We start from the raw sequence: 19,694 nt of genomic DNA, 5'->3' as shown, positions 1-19,694 counted from the left end.
AATTTCTAATGGAGTTTGCAACAATTACTACTCATTTAAATACATCATAAAATATTAAGATGTAAAAAAAATGCTTGTTATCACTGAATGGTAAAGATTATTTTAATTTATCAGTTGGTAGTAAAAAGTGAATATACATTGTATATTGTATATATAACAAAGATTTAAGTTGATTCAGGACAAAGAAAGATAACTCCAAATAAAAAAAATTCTTACAATTAGATATTTCTTGCTTACTATTCTGGAAAAAGAAAGATAACTCTAATTAAAAACAAAATTGCTATTTCACAATATTTTGCAATAAGATATTTCTTGCCATTGCGCAATACTGTGCAATTGAAAAGACTTGCTATTGCACAAAACTTAATATAACAATTTTAGATCCTGATTTGGACCAACTTGAAAACTGGGCCCAGAATCAAAAATCTAAGTACATGTTTGGATTCAGCATATCAAAGAACCCCAAGATTTCAATTTTTGTTAAAATCAAACTAAGTTTAATTTTGGACCCTTTGGACTTTAATGTAGACCAATTTGAAAACAAGACCAACCAGATGCTCCGCAGGGCGTAGCTTTATACGACCGCAGAGGTTGAACCCTGAACGGTTGGGGCAAGTATGGACACAACATTCAAGCTGGATTCCACTCTAAATTTGGATTGTGATTAAATAGTTGACACTGCATAGGTTTCTGACACAGAATGAATATATTCAAATGAATTTAAAATTTTTGTTTTCTCTTAGAGCAATTCACTATGCTGTTGAATATTAATCCTCTCAAAAAAATGTTTGAAGAAATTTTCTTTTTATTTATGAAATTTCAAATGAGAAAAATTGAACCCTTATTCCAAAACTAATTTCAATTAAAATATTCTAATGGAGTTTGCAACAATTACTACTCATTTAAATACATCATAAAATATTAAGATGTAAAAAAACTGCTTGTAATCACTGAATGGTAAAGATTATTTAAATTTTTCAGTTGGTAGTAAAAAGTGAATATACATTGTATATTGTATATAACAAAGATTTAAGTTGATTCTGGACAAAGAAAGATAACTCCAATTAAAAAAAAATCTTGCAGATATTTCTTGCTTACTATACTGGACAAAGAAAGATAACTCTTAATTAAAAAAAAATTGCTATTTCACAATATTGTGAAATTAGATATTTCTTGCCATTGCACAATACTGTGCAATTGATAAGACTTGCTATTGCACAATACTTAATATAATAATTTTAGATCCTGATTTGGACCAACTTGAAAACTGGGCCCATAATCAAAAATCTAAGTACATGTTTATATTCAGCATATCAAAGAGGCCCAAGAATTTAATTTTTGTTAAAATCAAACTTAGTTTAATTTTGGACCCTTTGCACTTTAATTTAGACCAATTTTAAAACTGGACCAAAAATTAAGAATCTACATACACAGTTAGATTTGGCATATCAAAGAACCCCAATTATTCAATTTTTGATGAAATCAAACAATGTTTAATTTTGGACCTCGATTTGGGCCAACTTGAAAACTGGGCCAATAATAAAAAATCTAAGTACATCTTTAGATTCAGCATTTCAAAGAACCCCAAGGTTTCAATTTTTGTTAAAATCAAACTAAGTTTAATTTTGGACCCTTTGGACCTTAATGTAGACCAATTTGAAAACGAGACCAAACATTAAGAATCTACATACACAGTTAGATTCAGCAAATTAAAGAACCCCAATTATTCAATTTTGATGAAATCAAACAAAGTTTAATTTTGGACCCTTTGGGCCCCTTTTTCCTTAACTATTGGGACCAAAACTCCCAAAATCAATACCAACCTTCCTTTTATAGTCATAAACCTTGTGTTTAAATTTCATAGATTTCTATTTACTTATACTAACGCTATGGTGCGAAAACCAAGAAAAATGCTTATTTGGGTCCCTTTTTGGCCCCTAATTCCTAAACTGTTGGGACGGAAACTCCCAAAATCAATACCAACCTTCCTTTTGTGGTCATAAACATTATGTTTAAATTTCATAGATTTCTATTTACTTTAACTAAAGTTATTGTGCGAAAACCAAGAATAATGCTTATTTGGGCCCTTTTTTGGCCCCTAATTCCTAAACTGTTGAAACCAAAACTTTCAAAATCAATCCCAACCTTTCTTTTGTGGTCATAAACCTTGTGTCAAAATTTCATAGATTTCTATTAACTTAAACTAAAGTTATTGTGCGAAAACCAAGAAAATGCTTATTTGGGCCCTTTTTGGCCCCTAATTCCTAAAATGTTGGGACCAAAACTACCAAAATCAATACCAGCCTTCCTTTTATGGTCATAAACCTTGTGTTAAAATTTCATAGATTTCTATTCACTTTTACTAAAGTTAGAGTGCGAAAACTAAAAGTATTCGGACGACGACGACGACGCCAACGTGATAGCAATATACGACGAAAATTTTTTCAAAATTTGCGGTCGTATAAAAATTAGGAATCTACATACACAGTTAGATTTGGCATATCAAAGAACCCCATTTATTCAATTTTTGATGAAATCAAACAAAGTTTAATTTTGGACCCCGATTTGGACCAACTTGAAAACTGGGCCGATAATCAAGAATCTAATTACATTTTTAGATTCAGCATATCAAAGAACCCAACCGATTAATTTTTTGTCAAAATCAAACGAAGTTTAATTTTGGACCCTTTGGACCTTAATGTACACCAATTTGGAAACGGGACCAAAAGTTAAAAATCTACATACACAGTTAGATTCAGCATATCAAAGAACCCCAATTATTCAATTTTGATGAAATCAAACAAAGTTTAATTTTGGACCCTTTGGGCCCCTTATTCCTAAACTGTTTGGACCAAAACTCCCAAAATCATTACCAACCTTCCTTTTATGGTCATAAACCTTGTGTTTAAATTTCATAGATTTCTATTTACTTATACTAAAGTTATGGTGCGAAAACCAAGAAAAATGCTTATTTGGGTCCCTTTTTGGCCCCTAATTCCTAAACTGTTGGGACCTAAACTCCCAAAATCAATACCAACCTTCCTTTTGTGGTCATAAACCTTGTGATAAAATTTTATAGATTTATATTCACTTTTACTAAAGTTAGAGTGCGAAAACTGAAAGTATTCGGACGACGACGACGACAACGTGATAGCAATATACGACGAAAATTTTTTCAAAATTTGCGGTCGTATAAAAATTGAACCCAATTTTTTAATCACATCCCCCTTTCCCTTATTCCAAAACTAATCTCAATTAAAATATTCTAATGGAGTTTGCAACAATAACTACTCATTTAAATACATCATAAAATAAACTGTAAATAAAATGTAAAAAAACTGCTTGTTATCACTGAATGGTTAAGATTATTTAAATTTATCAGTTGGTAGTAAAAAGTGAATATACATTGTATATTGTATATAACAAAGATTTAAGTTGATTCTGGACAAAGAAAGATAACTCCAATTAAAAAAAATTCTTGCAATAAGATATTTCTTGCTTACTATTTTGGACAAAGAAAGATAACTCTAATTAAAAAAAAATTTGCTATTTCACAACATTGTGAAATTAGATATTTCTTGCCATTGCACAATACTGTAGCAATTGAAAAGACTTGCTATTCCACAATACTTAATATAATAATTTTAGATCCTGATTTGGACCAACTTGAAAACTGGGCCCATAATCAAAAATCTAAGTACATGTTTAGATTCAGCATATCAAAGAGGCCCAAGAATTTAATTTTTGTTAAAATCAAACTTAGTTTAATTTTGGACCCTTTGCACTTTAATTTAGACCAATTTTAAAACTGGACCAAAAATGAAGAATCTACTTACATAGTTAGATTTGGCATATCAAAGAACCCCATTTATTCAATTTTTGATGAAATCAAAAAAGTTTAATTTTGGACCCCGATTTGGGCCAACTTGAAAACTGGGCCAATAATAAAAAAATCTAAGTACATTTTTAGATTCAGCATATCAAAGAACCCCAAGGATTCAATTTTTGTTAAAATCAAACTAAGTTTAATTTTGGACCCTTTGGACCTTAATGTAGACCAATTTGAAAACGGGACCAAAAGTTAAGAATCTACATACACAGTTAGATTCGGCATATCAAAGAACCCCAATTATTCAATTTTGATGAAATCAAACAAAGTTTAATTTTGGACCCTTTGGGCCCCTTTTTCCTAAACTGTTGGGACCAAAACTCCCAAAATCAATACCAACTTTCCTTTTATGGTCATTAACCTTGTGTTTAAATTTCATAGATTTCTATTTACTTATACTAACGTTATGGTGTGAAAACCAAGAAAAATGCTTATTTGGGTCCCTTTTTGGCCCCTAATTCCTAAACTGTTGGGACCTAAACTCCCAAAATCAATACCAATCTTCCTTTTGTGGTCATAAACATTATATTTAAGTTTCATTGATTTCTATTTACTTAAACTAAAGTTATTGTGCGAAAACCCAGAATAATGCTTATTTGGGCCCTTTTTTGGCCCCTAATTCCTAAACTGTTAAAACCAAAACTCCCAAAATCAATCCCAACCTTTCTTTTGTGGTCATCAACCTTGTGTCAAAATTTCATAGATTTCTATTAACTTAAACTAAAGTTATAGTGCGAAAACCAAGAAAATGCTTATTTGGGCCCTTTTTGGCCCCTAATTCCTAAAATGTTAGGCCCAAAACTCCCAAAATCAATACCAACCTTCCTTTTATGGTGATAAACCTTGTGTTAAAATTTCATAGATTTCTATTCACTTTTACTAAAGTTAGAGTGCGAAAACTAAAAGTATTTGGACGACGACGACGACGACGCCAACGTGATAGCAATATACGACGATGCGGTCGTATAAAAAGGTCATATCATAAGCATCAAGTGTGCTAAGTTTCAGGTTGATTGGACTTCAGCTTCATCAAAAACTTTAACCTGAAACTCCCACTTTCATTTTCTATGTTCAGTTGACCATGAAATTAGGGTCAAAAGTCTAATTTGATTTTAAAATTAGAAAGATCATATCATAAGCAACAAGTGTACTAAGTTTCAAGTTGATTGGACTTCAGCTTCATCAAAAACTACCTTGACCAAAAACTTTAACCTGAACTCCCACTTTCATTTTCTATGTTCAGTGGACCGTAAATTGAGGTCAAAAGTCTGATTTTGCTTTGAAATTAGAAAGATCATATCATAAGCATCAAGTGTACTAAGTTTCAAGTTGATTGGACTTCAGCTTCATCAAAAACTACCTTGACCAAAAACTTTAACCTGAAACTCCCACTTTCATTTTCTATGTTCAGTGGACCTTGAAATTGGGGTCAAAAGTCTAATTTGGCTATAAAATAAGAAAGATCATATCATAAGCAACAAGTGTACTAAGTTTCAAGTTGATTGTACTTCGACTAAATCAAAAACTACCTTGACCAAAAACTTTAACATGCGGACGAACGAACGGACAAACGGAGCCACAGACCAGAAAACATAATGCCCCTCTACTATCGTAAAAGGGGGATGCTGATAGGGGAAGTTAAAATCAAAGCATGTGTTCGACTTGTTAAACTATTTTGTTTGTAACTGGATTATCAATTTATTTTTTCATTCTAAATTATCATAAGCATTTGCTTAAACTTATTCGAATAATTCTATAAATGAATCATCTATCTTCAGATAGTATTCTCCTGTCCAGGGTTCGAAATAAGCGAAATTGCCCGAGGCAAGTAAAATCTGCAGCGGGCAAGTGAAGCCCATCACATACATGTAGTTGTCCGCCGGGCAAGTTGAAATTTTGTGTTTGTGTTTCATTCTATCATGTCAATTAATATAATTAGGCCTAAATTAAAATATTGTTTGTTTCCCCAATCGTGACCCTGCCAAGCCAGGTGTGGGTAGGTAGGATGGGAAATAATTTTATTTTTCCAAAAAGCTGGAAAAATATCAGACGATCTGGTAAGCCTGAAAATTCAAATGAATAAAATAATATTTGACTTAGTTTTGACAATAAAATTTTATGAGTAGCACCAATTTTGCAGGGTCGGTCGGGATTGGGGAAACAAACAATATTTTATTTTAGGCCTTATATATGCAATAGGTCTCAACCATATATTGTTAATGAATTTGTGCCAATAAAATATTTGTATTTGTATAACTACGTCAGATGTAATTTTCTACGATGTACAGTGTGTATTATTGTATTACTATTTTCGTCGTCTTTATTTATTTCATATGAGCATGCCAGGAAAATCGTAAACATCGTAGTTTATCCCGAATAATTCTATTGGTCAATTCCTATGCGTAAGCCAATGAGCGCCGGCGTTTTAGAATGTTCAGTCGCACCTGCTCGAGGATTTCCGCTACTAATCGTGAAAGGAAGTCGATACAACGATCCAATCAGAACACTTTTTGCAAACGACTTTTTAGTTGATTTAAAAATGCAAGTAGAAACAACAGGCTGACTCTCTTTACAAAATTAATGGTTTCAAATTCATTCAATGTAGAAACACGCTCTTATAGTATTGCTGAAAAATGTAAAATAAATTATAATTGCATTGTTTAGAATGAAGCATATTTTTTACAGGAAATTTGACAATATATATTGCGTCTGTTTCTACATGTACATCTGATTTTTTTTTGTAAAAGTAAGTTTTTGTTTAAAAAAGGGTGTATAGAAACTTGAAATCATCTGCCAGGAGAGGTCTAGAATGCAGGATTTGGCACCATTTACCCCAGAGCTTCTGGCGGCCCCCAGACCCCTCGCCATAAGCCTGACAAGCTACACTCGTCGGTGCAGAGGGGTCCGCATTAGTCAGGCAAGTTAACAGAAACAAGAGCAAGTTAATCTAGATATTGACTTGCCCTTTGGGCAAGTCAATGGTCTTTTCTTATTTCTACCCCTGCTGTCTGGTTTGTTGATCTACCTGTACAAGCTCAGGTGCAAGTGATTAGCGTTTCTTAATCCGGATATCCCTCAGGCGTTAGAACTGTATTGAATTATAATATAAACTAGAGGCCTTCAAGAGCCTGTGTGGCTCACCTGTTACTGTATTTACTGATGGCGACCATCTTTGTTGGTAAGCAGGGTCATTAGATACTTTTTTAAATAGATAATAATTGTGGCCAAGCTTGGTTAAATTTTGCCCATAGTTTTAGAAAGGAAGATTTTTGTACAAGTTACAAAATTGACGGAAATGTTCAACATTGACCTTAAAGGGCAATAATCCCGGTAAATCCTGAAGGGGTCCTCTAACAATTTTAATCATGTTGACTTATTTGTAGATCTTACTTTGATGAACATTATTGCTGTTTACAGTTTATCTCCATCTATAATAGTATTCAAGATAATAACCAAAAACTGAAAAAATTACCAATTTTAGGGCAGCAAACTGAATTCAGCTGACTAAAAATTTGTGAGGGGATAGATCTTATTTTAATGGACATTTAATTTTTGAAAGATCTGCCCTAAATGTCTTAGTTTCAAAAATATAAAGCAAAAACTGCATTTTACCACTACATGTATGTTCTAATTTTAGCCATGTCGGCCATTTTGTTTGGAAGGCGCGGTCATCGGACACATTTTTTAAACTATATACCACAATGATAACTGTGGCCAAGTTTGGTTAAATTTGGCCAAGTAGTTTCAGAGAAAAAGATTTTTGTACAAGTTAAATAAAATGACAAAAAGTTGTTAAAAATTGACTATAAATTGAAATAACTCCTTAAAGAAGACGTGACACAATTTTTTTTTTTTTTTTTTTTTTTGATTAATTCATAAATATTGGTAAAAAAATATTTTGTAATAAATTTTTCTTGTCAAAACATCATTTAACGGCCTTTAAATGGTCAAAGAATCCAGCGCTTGTCGTAATCTTTGATTTTTAATGAGATACCGGTCACGTGATCGTGATGACGTCAGTGGATACAAGCCGAGAAAATGTCTCAATGAGGACGAAGTCGATCATATTTCTGCATAATTAAACAATGGACAGTGTTAGCATCAGTTTTCAAGGCAACTCTCTAACTTTAGATTTTCGACCGTATCATTTTGAGTCGTTACTTGTAGAAAAAAATCAAGTAGAAGATATAAATTCGTCATCCGACATTGACGATCTTTCAAGCAATGTCGATATAATATAAAAATACTATATCAATAATTAATTTCACCAAAAATAAAGATACATTTCTTAAAAATGTTTGAGTGAAATTTAATTACATTAAATAAGAGAAAGGGATAGGTCATAAAGAATGTAGGACAGAAAGTCACAGGACAAAAAGTCACAGCCAAATAGTCACGGACAAATCGTCACAGTACAAATAGTCACAATTTATTTTCGAAATTATTTTTCCAATAACAAGAAAAAAATAATTTAGGAAAATACAAAATTTTTGATTTATTATATATGAAGTAACTTTGTTACTTAAAATTATTCAATAGATATCAATAATCAAATAATTGTTATAAAAATAACATGTCAAAGTGGCTTGATATCTGTTGTGAACATTATTTCTAAACAACGTTGTACAGTTTCCCGGATTTTGCAAGCTGATGACGTTGATGAGTACTTTTGTTTTGGAGACGTTAGACACGGGGTGTGGTGAAGTAAGGACACGAAAAGAAAGGATTTTATAGTATGCTGTATTGAAGTGGTTTATAGAATATAGAGCTCCAGTGATTTAATACATCGGTCTGGCTTGTTATTATTCGTATATATTCAAATGAGCAATCCTTGGACATACTCTTAACTTTTCCGTCAGAAGAACTGTTCCATAGCATAGCATATATTTACGGACTTTATTCAGATTACTATTAAGTATTCAGGAACTGTGACATTTTATACCGATTTGTGATCATAATTTTATATGTGTTAATTAAATCATCATTTTCTACAACTTTCTCCGTTATCTCAAATATTTGTAGCTGAACATTATAATTCTATTTTCGATATTTGTTTATGAAAAGAATCCACCGCTCGGACATTCCTCTTTTCATAACACTGGTGGCAGCGAACTTACCTACGTTTTGTGACAAGTAAATTGTGTTTTTAAATAAGATAAGAATAACGTTGGATTGAAGTATTTGAATACTGTATAGAAAGTTACCGTGTGCAGTATGAAGTGTGGATTTTACTGAAGCAAAAGACAACCGATTTTTTCAAAAAGAGGAGGAAATTGATATAAAAACAATGACAGATTCATATTCTCTTCAATTTGATGGAACAGGTTCATTTGAGGGATTTTGGATGCAGTTTTCAATTTATGCAGAACGTAATTGCTGGGACAATTATGACAAGGTTTGTTATTTTTTAATTGCATTGAGGAACCAAGCGTTACAATACTCAGCACACTTGCCTATTGATATTCGTACTAATATTGAGAAACTGTATTCTTCTATGAAATGGCGATTTGGGGATAATGAAACACCCGGGATGTGCCGACTTAGACTGAGAAATGTGTCCAAATCGGAAGATGAATCTATTCAGGAATATGTTTGTAGAGTTGAGATTATGGTAAGGAAATCGTTTCCTGGAATAGACAATAATTTGTTGGTAAAGCTCACTACAGAATATGCTTTATCGGGATATACTGATTCCAGCGTAGCGTTGAATGTAATGATTAAGCAACCTGTCAACATTGGCGAGATTATAGAGGAAATGTATTGGCAAGAACTTTGTAAAGAGACTTTTCGTAAAGATACAGGGAATTCAAAACAACATGAAAATTTAAATAGTGACTTTTGTAAAAGAACGTGTGAAACCACGGACTTGCATTGTGTTTCGTCCATTAAGAAAGTGAGGACTTCTGTGAAGAAAATAAAGTGTTCAAAATGCAAAGAGAGAGGACATGTTAGACGGACATGCCCTAAAATAAAATTAATAGACCTGGTGACTGTTGGAAATCGTTTGAGGAAATGTATAAACAAACCAGAGATGAGAGACAAAGAACTGACATCTGGCAATATATTTAGTAAGGAATTGTGTTGTGCTAATGTAAAACGTTTGAAAGCATGTACTAAGAAATTCAAAATTCTTGATTCTAAACAGTCAGCCAATAGAATTAGGAGACATGGAGTTTGTTGTTTGTAGTATTACGATTATTATACATACGTGGTCTGATGAACTGTTATTTATTTCGAGGACGAAATTGTTTTAAAAAGGAGGGCAGTGTTGTGAACATTATTTCTAAACAACGTTGTACAGTTTCCCGGATTTTGCAAGCTGATGACGTTGATGAGTACTTTTGTTTTGGAGACGTTAGACACGGGGTGTGGTGAAGTAAGGACACGAAAAGAAAGGATTTTATAGTATGCTGTATTGAAGTGGTTTATAGAATATAGAGCTCCAGTGATTTAATACATCGGTCTGGCTTGTTATTATTCGTATATATTCAAATGAGCAATCCTTGGACATACTCTTAACTTTTCCGTCAGAAGAACTGTTCCATAGCATAGCATATATTTACGGACTTTATTCAGATTACTATTAAGTATTCAGGAACTGTGACATTTTATACCGATTTGTGATCATAATTTTATATGTGTTAATTAAATCATCATTTTCTACAACTTTCTCCGTTATCTCAAATATTTGTAGCTGAACATTATAATTCTATTTTCGATATTTGTTTATGAAAAGAATCCACCGCTCGGACATTCCTCTTTTCATAACAATATCTATAAATGGCTTCAATTTGGCGTCAGATATATCCTTTGCATGATAATTTTTTTTTTTTTTCATGAAACAAGCTTCATGAAAAATTTCTTAAACAAGCAAATGAATAAAAATAATAGAATAACTATCACCTTACCAAGTATGACGGGTGTAAAATTTGAATCACTAAAGCTGTCACCAATAAACAGGGGTTTTTTTTTTGGGGGGGGGGGGGGGGGGGGGTATTAAAGGAAATATTTTAAGAAGTTGTAAAACAGTAAAAATAAATCCATATGTCTCTTCTCCTCCATAATAATCCCATTTAAAATGTTCTATGAGTACTGTCTTATTTTTTTTTAATATTTTTTCTGTGTGGTATATCTTCAGTCTTTAAATTGTTTTGTATTTTGTGACTTCTATCTAACTTCGACAAAGTTTGGCATAGGGGCCGTATAATATGTAAAATGAAAGCTTACAGTATTGACGGAAACTTATTGAATTGGTTTCAGGACTATCTTCACGACAGAAAACAGAGAGCAGTAATGCATAACAGTAATGCATAACAGAAAAACACGATAAACGATTATGTACAATTGAAACGTTTCATTTGTACGGCCCAATAACGCAATTGAGATGTTCCCATTCATTTATAACAATGATCTATTTAGAGCTAATATTATAAATGATCCTTCTTGTCATTGTGGGTCAGATATTGAGGATGTCTACCATTACTTCTTTGTTTGTCCAAAACACACATCATGCAGAAAAACCTTATTCAATAATCTTAACTGGCTATCTGAAAACATTGTTTTAGATACAAAACTATTAATTTGCGAACAAATTGAACTTTCGAATGAACAAAATATTCAAATTTACAAACATGTTCAAAATTTCATACAATGGTCAAACAGCTTTTGTTAAGCCTTGATAGTCTATGATAGAGCGTTACTGTTACTGGCACGGATCATCATGATCGTCATCATAAGAACACACGTCATTGTCACATTATCATATGACTTTTCAAACTTTCCTTTTCTCTTTTTTACGAATGAAATCTAGTATTATTCTATAAACTGTTTGCCTTATGTGTATGTCCATTATATCATACTAGTATAATTGTAATTTTAAACTGTCCATGTTGTATGATTTACTTGTGTCTAATCCAATTTGCTTTAATTCGGCAAATAAAATAATGTTTCAACTAACTCAGTCTATACATAATCTACTAAATCTACTACTCCCAGGTCTGTATCAATTGGATGTATTTGCATTATTTAAGTTAAAACTATGTAATACAGCTTTATGTCTTATGCAATATAAAGACTTGCATACATTCACTAGCCAAAATATTCGTTGCACATTCAAATCACCTTTTGCGTATAGTTTTTCACCGCAATAACCTTGCATCAATGGTCTGTCATTTTAAAAGCATCACATAGCATCTCTTCACAATTATTTTTTATTAAGAAATAAAATGATTATTAATTAAAGAATAAAATAATAAGGGTAAGTACTAATAACTTATTGCAATACACCTTTCATACCTGCCTTATTTCTATTAGAAAACTCATAGAAATTTATGTACCAACTACAGGTTATGTTTTAGTTATGGGGACTGACAGGCTTTTTTTTTATTATTTTTTTACTTTAGAAGCATTACTTCTTAATTCTCTATTTATTTTGCTTATTTAATTATTGTTATCGTACTCCATTGTTTACAAAGTAAATTCACAAACCCAATATTTTCGATCCGCCTCCTTTTAAAAGCTGCACTGTCCAGTCCTTTTTTTTTCTCTATTCTGTAATACCCCATATCCGACAGTTAGGTATTGACTATTGTTTATTCAAACAGGTTAAACAGATATGCATTACGTAACTTATATCCGTAACAATTGCCAACCTCACCTGTGAACCAAGTAGGTGAGCCCATGGATGTACACATATTCGGCGCATGTTACGCAATAGCGCGTATTGACGATGTCTTACATATCACCACCCGGGGGTATGACACCTGTAGCTTTCAACTTCAAAGGCAAATCAAGCGTTGTAGAGAACGTGTGCCGTTACCTGTAACTTCTGATCAATGTTGATGACTTTTAATTTATTATGTCCAATTTCAGTGTACACACCTGCACACGTGAACAGGTAGTAAGGTACACACAGGAGGTACAAAATAACAATTTTTAATATTGAGATATTTTTGGCTATACAATTATACACAAATATGACTAAACTATATAAAAAAAAATTATAAAGTGAACCAAAAAATATTTGCGAAGAAAAAAAAAAATTCTTCAGCCTTTCTGTGCTTTTTATAAGCTCCCTGCGTATAGGTATAGGTGGACTGGGCTCAGCTGTTGTTGGTTGTTTCAATGGAATATCAGGTACTGAATTTTGGAGTTTTGGCTTCATGGTAGGACATCCCTCGAGATTCTTCTTAACTTCTGGGTCACGATCGTAACAAACATTTGTAAAGTGGGCGGAACAAAATCTATGACTAGTGCTTGGTAGGAAGTCCTATCTCTTCCTGGGTTAGATGATGATCTACTCGGAAAACGAAAAAAAAAATCAAACTGTCTTATGCCTTCTGTTGCATCCACTGGCAGCACACAGAACCATTTTTAATCACTGTCATGCTTTTTTTTTTAAGACATTCGAAAATGAAATTGCGCTAATTATGCCTATACACCCGTCAGTCAAATATGATTGATGTAACCACTGACGTCACAGCCTCGTTCTGAGAGACTTCCGGGATTGAAATATGCATAATTAGTAGGTCGACAGATCGATACATTAAGATTCATTATTTATCCATTTTAACGATAATTATATTGCTTTCGATGTTTTTTGGGGGGTAATTATGTATAAATAAATATTTATTTACCAAAAAAAAAATATAAAAAAATCATGTCACATCTCCTTTAAGGGGTTGAAAGACAATTTTAATCATGTTGACTTATTTGTAGGTCTTACTTTGCTGAACATTATTGATGTTTACAATTTTAATTTATCTCTTTCTATAATAGTATATTCAAGATAATAACCAAAATCTGCAAAATTTCTTTAAATTTAACCAATTCAGGGGCAGCAACCCAACAACAGGTTGTCAGATACATTATACACAACATCCCAATAGATCTCCAGACACTAGTGACGACTGACACCAATAAAGAAAGAGACATACAAGATAACAGCAAATAAGATAGAATATTTTAAAGTGTTCAGGGCTATATGGTAAAGTTTTACACTCCTACCTAGGAGTCTACTCCTGTATTCGGAAGAAGTAGAAGATACGTCATTTCTGGAAAAGATCTTCAATTTTGCATGCCAGCTGTAAGACATCATTTACCAGATAGAAGGCGAGCCTGTTTCAATGCTTTATTAAAAGTTTCCAGTACTTTTATAATTATCATTCTGATGGAATAATTTATGTTCCACAGGAATGTTATCTTGATTCCAGTACGACTGAGGGAGTGCAGGTCGACCATCTTATTAGATTTTGATTTCCCAAATATTTTGTGCAGTATAAAATCAAACTTTTTCACCCCTTATCTCAACATGTGTCAGAAATGACAATGCATGATGATAGAATTCACATTCAGAGTTCGTGAAAATGGTCGGTCCTGACTGTCGGTCAAAATAAGGCTCAGACCAGTGTTTTGAAAGCCAGTGCCAGTCCCGTTGACCGATGAAAAAACGGCTGTAGCACTGCCTTTTTTTATCGGTATTTAGTTGTACCGCAACTAATTCCAATACGTTTTTACATCGGTCATCAGATGTACCTGCTGCTAATTTCCGCTACTGGTTTCCTATTATAACAAACTGAAACCTACAGAAAAAACTAAAGCGCTGATGTACATGTGGCCTGCTAAATTTGTTAGATAGATAGATAGTTTATTCTCATAAAACCATGCAAGTACAAAGGTTACAGAGAAGTTGAAAAATAATATACATAAAAAAAACAAATTATGCATTTAAAATGCATAAAATTCAAAAAATTTCGGATGAGATAACATATTAAAGAATATATATATATAGATTTTGATAGTCAAGTGTAATAGTTAAAATTGTATAAAGAAATACTCCCTATAAGTATAGGTATGGTATATAAATTATGGTTGTTAAGAAGGAGTGAGCTTACTATTAATACATCTTATAAAATTGCTGAGATTTCTAAGTGTCTTTGGTTTTTTTGAATTAAACAGTTCATGTTGACATCCCTGGCAAACAATCAGTGATTGAACCCTTTGATGGAGAAAACAAATACTGAGAAAGTGATTCAGAGGATGAAATGGATAGTGAAGATAACTTTTAATAAGAACAAGCAGAAGAACAGAACTGGTTCTTCATAGTTAATTTGTCTGTGGCTGTAAAAAATAAAACTAATAATAATGAAGTAAAGTTATTTTTTTATCAAAAGTGTTATTATTTTTATTTCAGGATAAAATTGACAGAGTTTTTAGGACAGGCTAAAATTTTGTAGGACTGACAAATCTTGCTTCGTCAGTCCCATGGGTAAAAAAAAAATTTGAACGCCGCAAATTGGTATGAAAACCATACCCCAGAACTGTCCTATTCCAAGAAACATACAGCTTTTAAGAATTCTGATGTTGCACCCAATCAATTTAACTTAATGACATTACCCAGAAAACTACAGTGCAAGTAGAAACAAGAAAGCACAAAGAGACTAGTTGCATCAAACTAATTATTGAACTAACAGCTTAGGATAAGGAAAAGAGTGCCAAAACTCAATACAGTCCATCCCTGGATAATTTTTTCTCATAATTCCTGGTAAAGTAAAATGTTCTCTACCAACTGAGCTGAAGTATGAATCTACTAGTGCCGCTAATGGAGAACAGTAATAAGTTTACTTTTAGTATGGAGTATGACTGCTAGTGCTACACAAAGAGCAAGGATTAGGATGTTCCCATCCATAATTTTATCTTCCATCATTCTAAAACTTTTCCGGGATATTTCGATACTTAGAATTTGGAAAATGACTACTTTAGAAATGATGTAAAATGAAGCCATTTCATGATGACTTTGCCTTCTTGTGAATTGACAGTAATTTGGAAATTTTGACATGAATATGTTGCACTATTGCCTAGCTTGTTCGGTCCGGTTTTGCTGAAATGAAGCGTTATCAAACTATCTGGGAGTCAGACTTGTTTATTAATCTGAAGCAATGTTCTATGGAACTTTTGACAATGTTATTTTCATTGATAAAACTATAAATACGTGTTATGTACCTCTTGAGGTTCAACAGATGCCATGTTGTCTGAAATCCAATATGGATTTTTAATCACATGGTTTTACCGGCATCGAAAACGAGGCTGTGTAGAGTATTGCCTTATGTCAGTTTCTTGGCAAATACGCAATGAATACCTATAAAAGAGATTTTATTTTACAAAATAAATGTGAAAATTGTTTTAATAAGAATTTAAAACTTGAATACACACAGTTTGTTAACGAAATTGTAACAGAAAGCCGAAACCAGGGGGACATAACCGTAACCTTTTATATTTATGGCGCGCCAATTTCGCACAATTAATTTTAGGCACTGGCTATGGTTACATTTAAATTTAATCGCATCCCAATAATAAAAAAAAGCCTAATTATTGTTACGTTAGAGACTAACTGCCGAAATGCACGGTTGGTCATAATAAAAAACAGAAAAAATGGTCACAGTTTATCCTTCTTAAAAAATCCAGATAAATTCTTTATTAAATTTTTTTTCGGAGTTACCTCCCCTTAATAAAATAATATCTGAAATAAAATCAAGGATTTGTATAGTCTCACTATACAAATCCTTGAATAAAATGAAACAAAAATATTCCATTTTGTAAATATTCCATTTTGTAAAAACAAGTGATAATAACCTTTTATCGCTATTTTGCGCATTTTTCTTTTGATCTTCTTTTGTGACAATTTTCATATTGACATGCTTCTCCCCGGAGATGGAAAAAATATTGCTAGAAACTAAGCAGGCACGTGCATTGCTAACTAAATTGACATTGAAATTGACAACGTTGTCATAGGTAAAATAGCGATAAACAGATTATCATTGGTCATCTCAACTTGATTGCTTTTCTCACTTTCGCTGTACCAGCTGAAGCGAGAAAATCAATCTCGTTAAGATGATCAACGATAATCTATAAATATTACAATAATTTGTTCATTTGAATGAACATTCGTATAAAGTAAGTTCACATTCCTGCACTGTTTGCTGACCTAATTAAAGCCAGTTTTTAGAACTATTGTGTTCTGCCATTTTACAATATAAGATAACCATATCACATTAATGAATTAAAGATTTCTAGATCTAATCTTGGTTATTCTGGATAAGAAAATTTTCCACATTTCAAATGAAACATATAAAGAAACGTGCGTAGCCTTTAAAAGATTTTAGTGAAAAGATCTGAGATAACTACAAGGTACAACATACCGACTATCTCGTATAGTCCAAGGAGGAATTAATGAAAAGTTGTAGCTGAGATCACTCAGAGTACCTGTCGGTAAAATACTGAATCCAATTTCCACGGCGCTTTTTTGATGATAAACACCGACGAAATAATGCATTTTTTTGTCAGTGGAATTTCGCTTGAAATCGGAATTTCTTACCATCTGTACTGTATAGTAGAACTCTTGTTTTTTGGCACTGGCTACAGTTACATGGAAATGTAACAATAATAAAAATATTATTGTTACATTGGAGACTAATTGCCCGCGGAATACAGAGTTGGGTAGGAATTAGGTTGGTCCCCTCCGTAAAACATTCAGTATGCCTTCGGAATATACAAATATTAACGGTCGGTATGAGCTAATGATGGCCTTGAACTTGAACGTTTCGGTTCCCGGTTTGACGACGTCCTCATACGGTACCAGTTGAAATGGCGTTAAACGTCAGTCTACTGAAGTAATTTCTTGATCAGTTCGTGGAAACATCCCAAACTCATAAATTCTTGATTTTAAAATAGGGGGAAACATAATTATATTTAAGCAAAGGCTTTTTATCGGGCATCGGCAAAATAGCAAAATTAATATGATATTTGACCAGCTCTGATTAATATAACCAGAGACATATAATACAATCAATTAAATAATTGTATTATATGTCTCTGATATATAACTGAGCTAATTCTATAGAAATATATTGCATCATCATAAATTTGATAAAAAAAAATATATATATATATATATACAAATATAGACAACCGCGTAGCTCCAAAAAATATTGCTTTTGAAATAATAGCTAGCTATTTGAATTGTATACCATATCTTTAAATAAAATAGTTTTCAACTTGGCTTCCGCTTGATACCAGGGACTTACTATTCTAACGGGACTCTTCTCTATTAGTTTTAATTAATTTTAATTAATTTATTATCATGTATACATAATGATAAAATGTCCCTATGCTAACTTAATATATTCTATTTTTTCCATCGCCGGCAAAATGACACTAAATTAATGGTGCCGGTAAAATAGCCATTTCTATATTTATGATATATTGTATTTGCATATATATTATATTTGTATTGATGAGCATCATTTGCTCAAAGTAATAAAAGAATTGAAAAAAAACCACTATAGAAATAGGCTATTTTGCCGGTTTGAACTAAGATATTTTACACAGTGCCGCCAATAGTAACTGCCTTTTATCTAACAACAAAGAAATATAGATTACATGTCGACTGCTTTCCTCATTCAATAATTTTCGTGAAATGTACGAGCTTATCATATAGATAGCCGATAGAGCAACAATATAATTTATAGGTCAATAAATGAGGGGGGTTAGGACGAAGGGGTCCTGATCCCGAAAACCGGGCTTAAAAACACGAAATCCCGAGGTCCAGAATTTAAATAAATTAAAATCCCGACATCCCGAAATTCGGAAAAAGAAATCCCGGATCCCGAAATCCTGAGCTTAAAAAAAAAACGATCCCGATAAGGCCTCCTATCCCTTCCTCTTGAATCTCATAAAGGCTGAATTTTTTTTTTATTGGTGGTACACCAGCAGGCTTTTGTTTGATATACATGAGTGTGGGGGGGGGGGGGGGTGCTAAATCGCTGTTATTTTGAAAATCTCTCCCTTTAAGCTTTCATTTCTTGAATTACACATTCCAAGCCCCCCCCCCCCCTCCTTTTTCCACTTTGTTTAATCCCACATCCCTACTTTTATCTATCCCTGTCCGGTAAACATAAAAACAGTTTTGCTATAATTATGCACTGACCATGACTGATTTGATTAATAAAATTGAGAAAGGAAATGGTGAATATGTCAAAGCGACAACCACCCGACCATAGAGCAAAAAACAGCCGAAGGCAACCAATGGGTCTTCAATGTAGCGCACCCGTAGGTGTCCTTCAGCTGGCCTTTTAGGGATTTTTTTTTTATTAATATTTTTACTGAAGGGAAATGTCAAAATAGACCATCATTTCTGTTACAAGTATTAAGATAAGTAAAAAATTTATGCCCTCCTTTCAACTGGTGTATTGTAGGTTTCCCCCCCCCCCAAAAATTTTTAAAATATGAAGCCTATTCTTGTTTTGAAGCATCCCATCTGGACAATTATAAAGTACATGCCATTCTTTCAACTTCCAATTTTGTTTACAGTGCTTTATTTTTTTGTATGCTATAAATCAATAAACATTTACAGTAATGACATGAGCGCATGGTACGACCGTCACATTTTCACAGAATAAATTTAATTTGAAATTTATAAAAATCAAACAGGAGATTACATTAATAGATATAAATAATTCACCAAAATTTCATAACATTTTCTGACGCATTGTTTAGTTATTGTCCGAAAACTGCAAAATCCCACCTTTTTTTAAGTGAATAAAACCCCACAACTCAGAAATGTAAAATCTAAAATTTATTAAATTATAAACATCAACAGATATAAACTATTCACCAAAGTTTCTAGTCCGAGATTATTCCGATGATGTCCAACTGTTGTTTTGCCAGACAAGCTTGGGCCGTGGAGAGTAATCTCGGACTACAAAGTTTCATGAGAACTGCTGAAAGCATTTTTTAGTTTTTGTCCGAA

General features: G+C 32.6%; 1 protein-coding gene across 1 annotated transcript in view; it reads right to left on the bottom strand.

Annotated features, from left to right (window-relative positions):
• Positions 1-15,995, bottom strand: part of LOC134725644 (eukaryotic translation initiation factor 4E-like) — a 30,646-nt gene extending 14,651 nt beyond the window's left edge. Inside the window, exon 1 of the mRNA XM_063589634.1 lies at positions 15,890-15,995. Within this exon, the coding sequence (XP_063445704.1) occupies positions 15,890-15,913 (24 nt within the window). The 5' untranslated portion in view covers positions 15,914-15,995. The remainder of the gene's footprint in view (positions 1-15,889) is intronic.
• Between the last annotated feature and the right edge of the window lie 3,699 nt (positions 15,996-19,694).

This window comes from Mytilus trossulus, chromosome 7 (assembly GCF_036588685.1).
Source record: "Mytilus trossulus isolate FHL-02 chromosome 7, PNRI_Mtr1.1.1.hap1, whole genome shotgun sequence".
NCBI classification, from domain to species: Eukaryota; Metazoa; Mollusca; class Bivalvia; order Mytilida; family Mytilidae; genus Mytilus; species Mytilus trossulus.
Note: the sequence above shows the minus strand (reverse complement) of the source record. Positions and strands in the feature narration are given on the sequence as shown.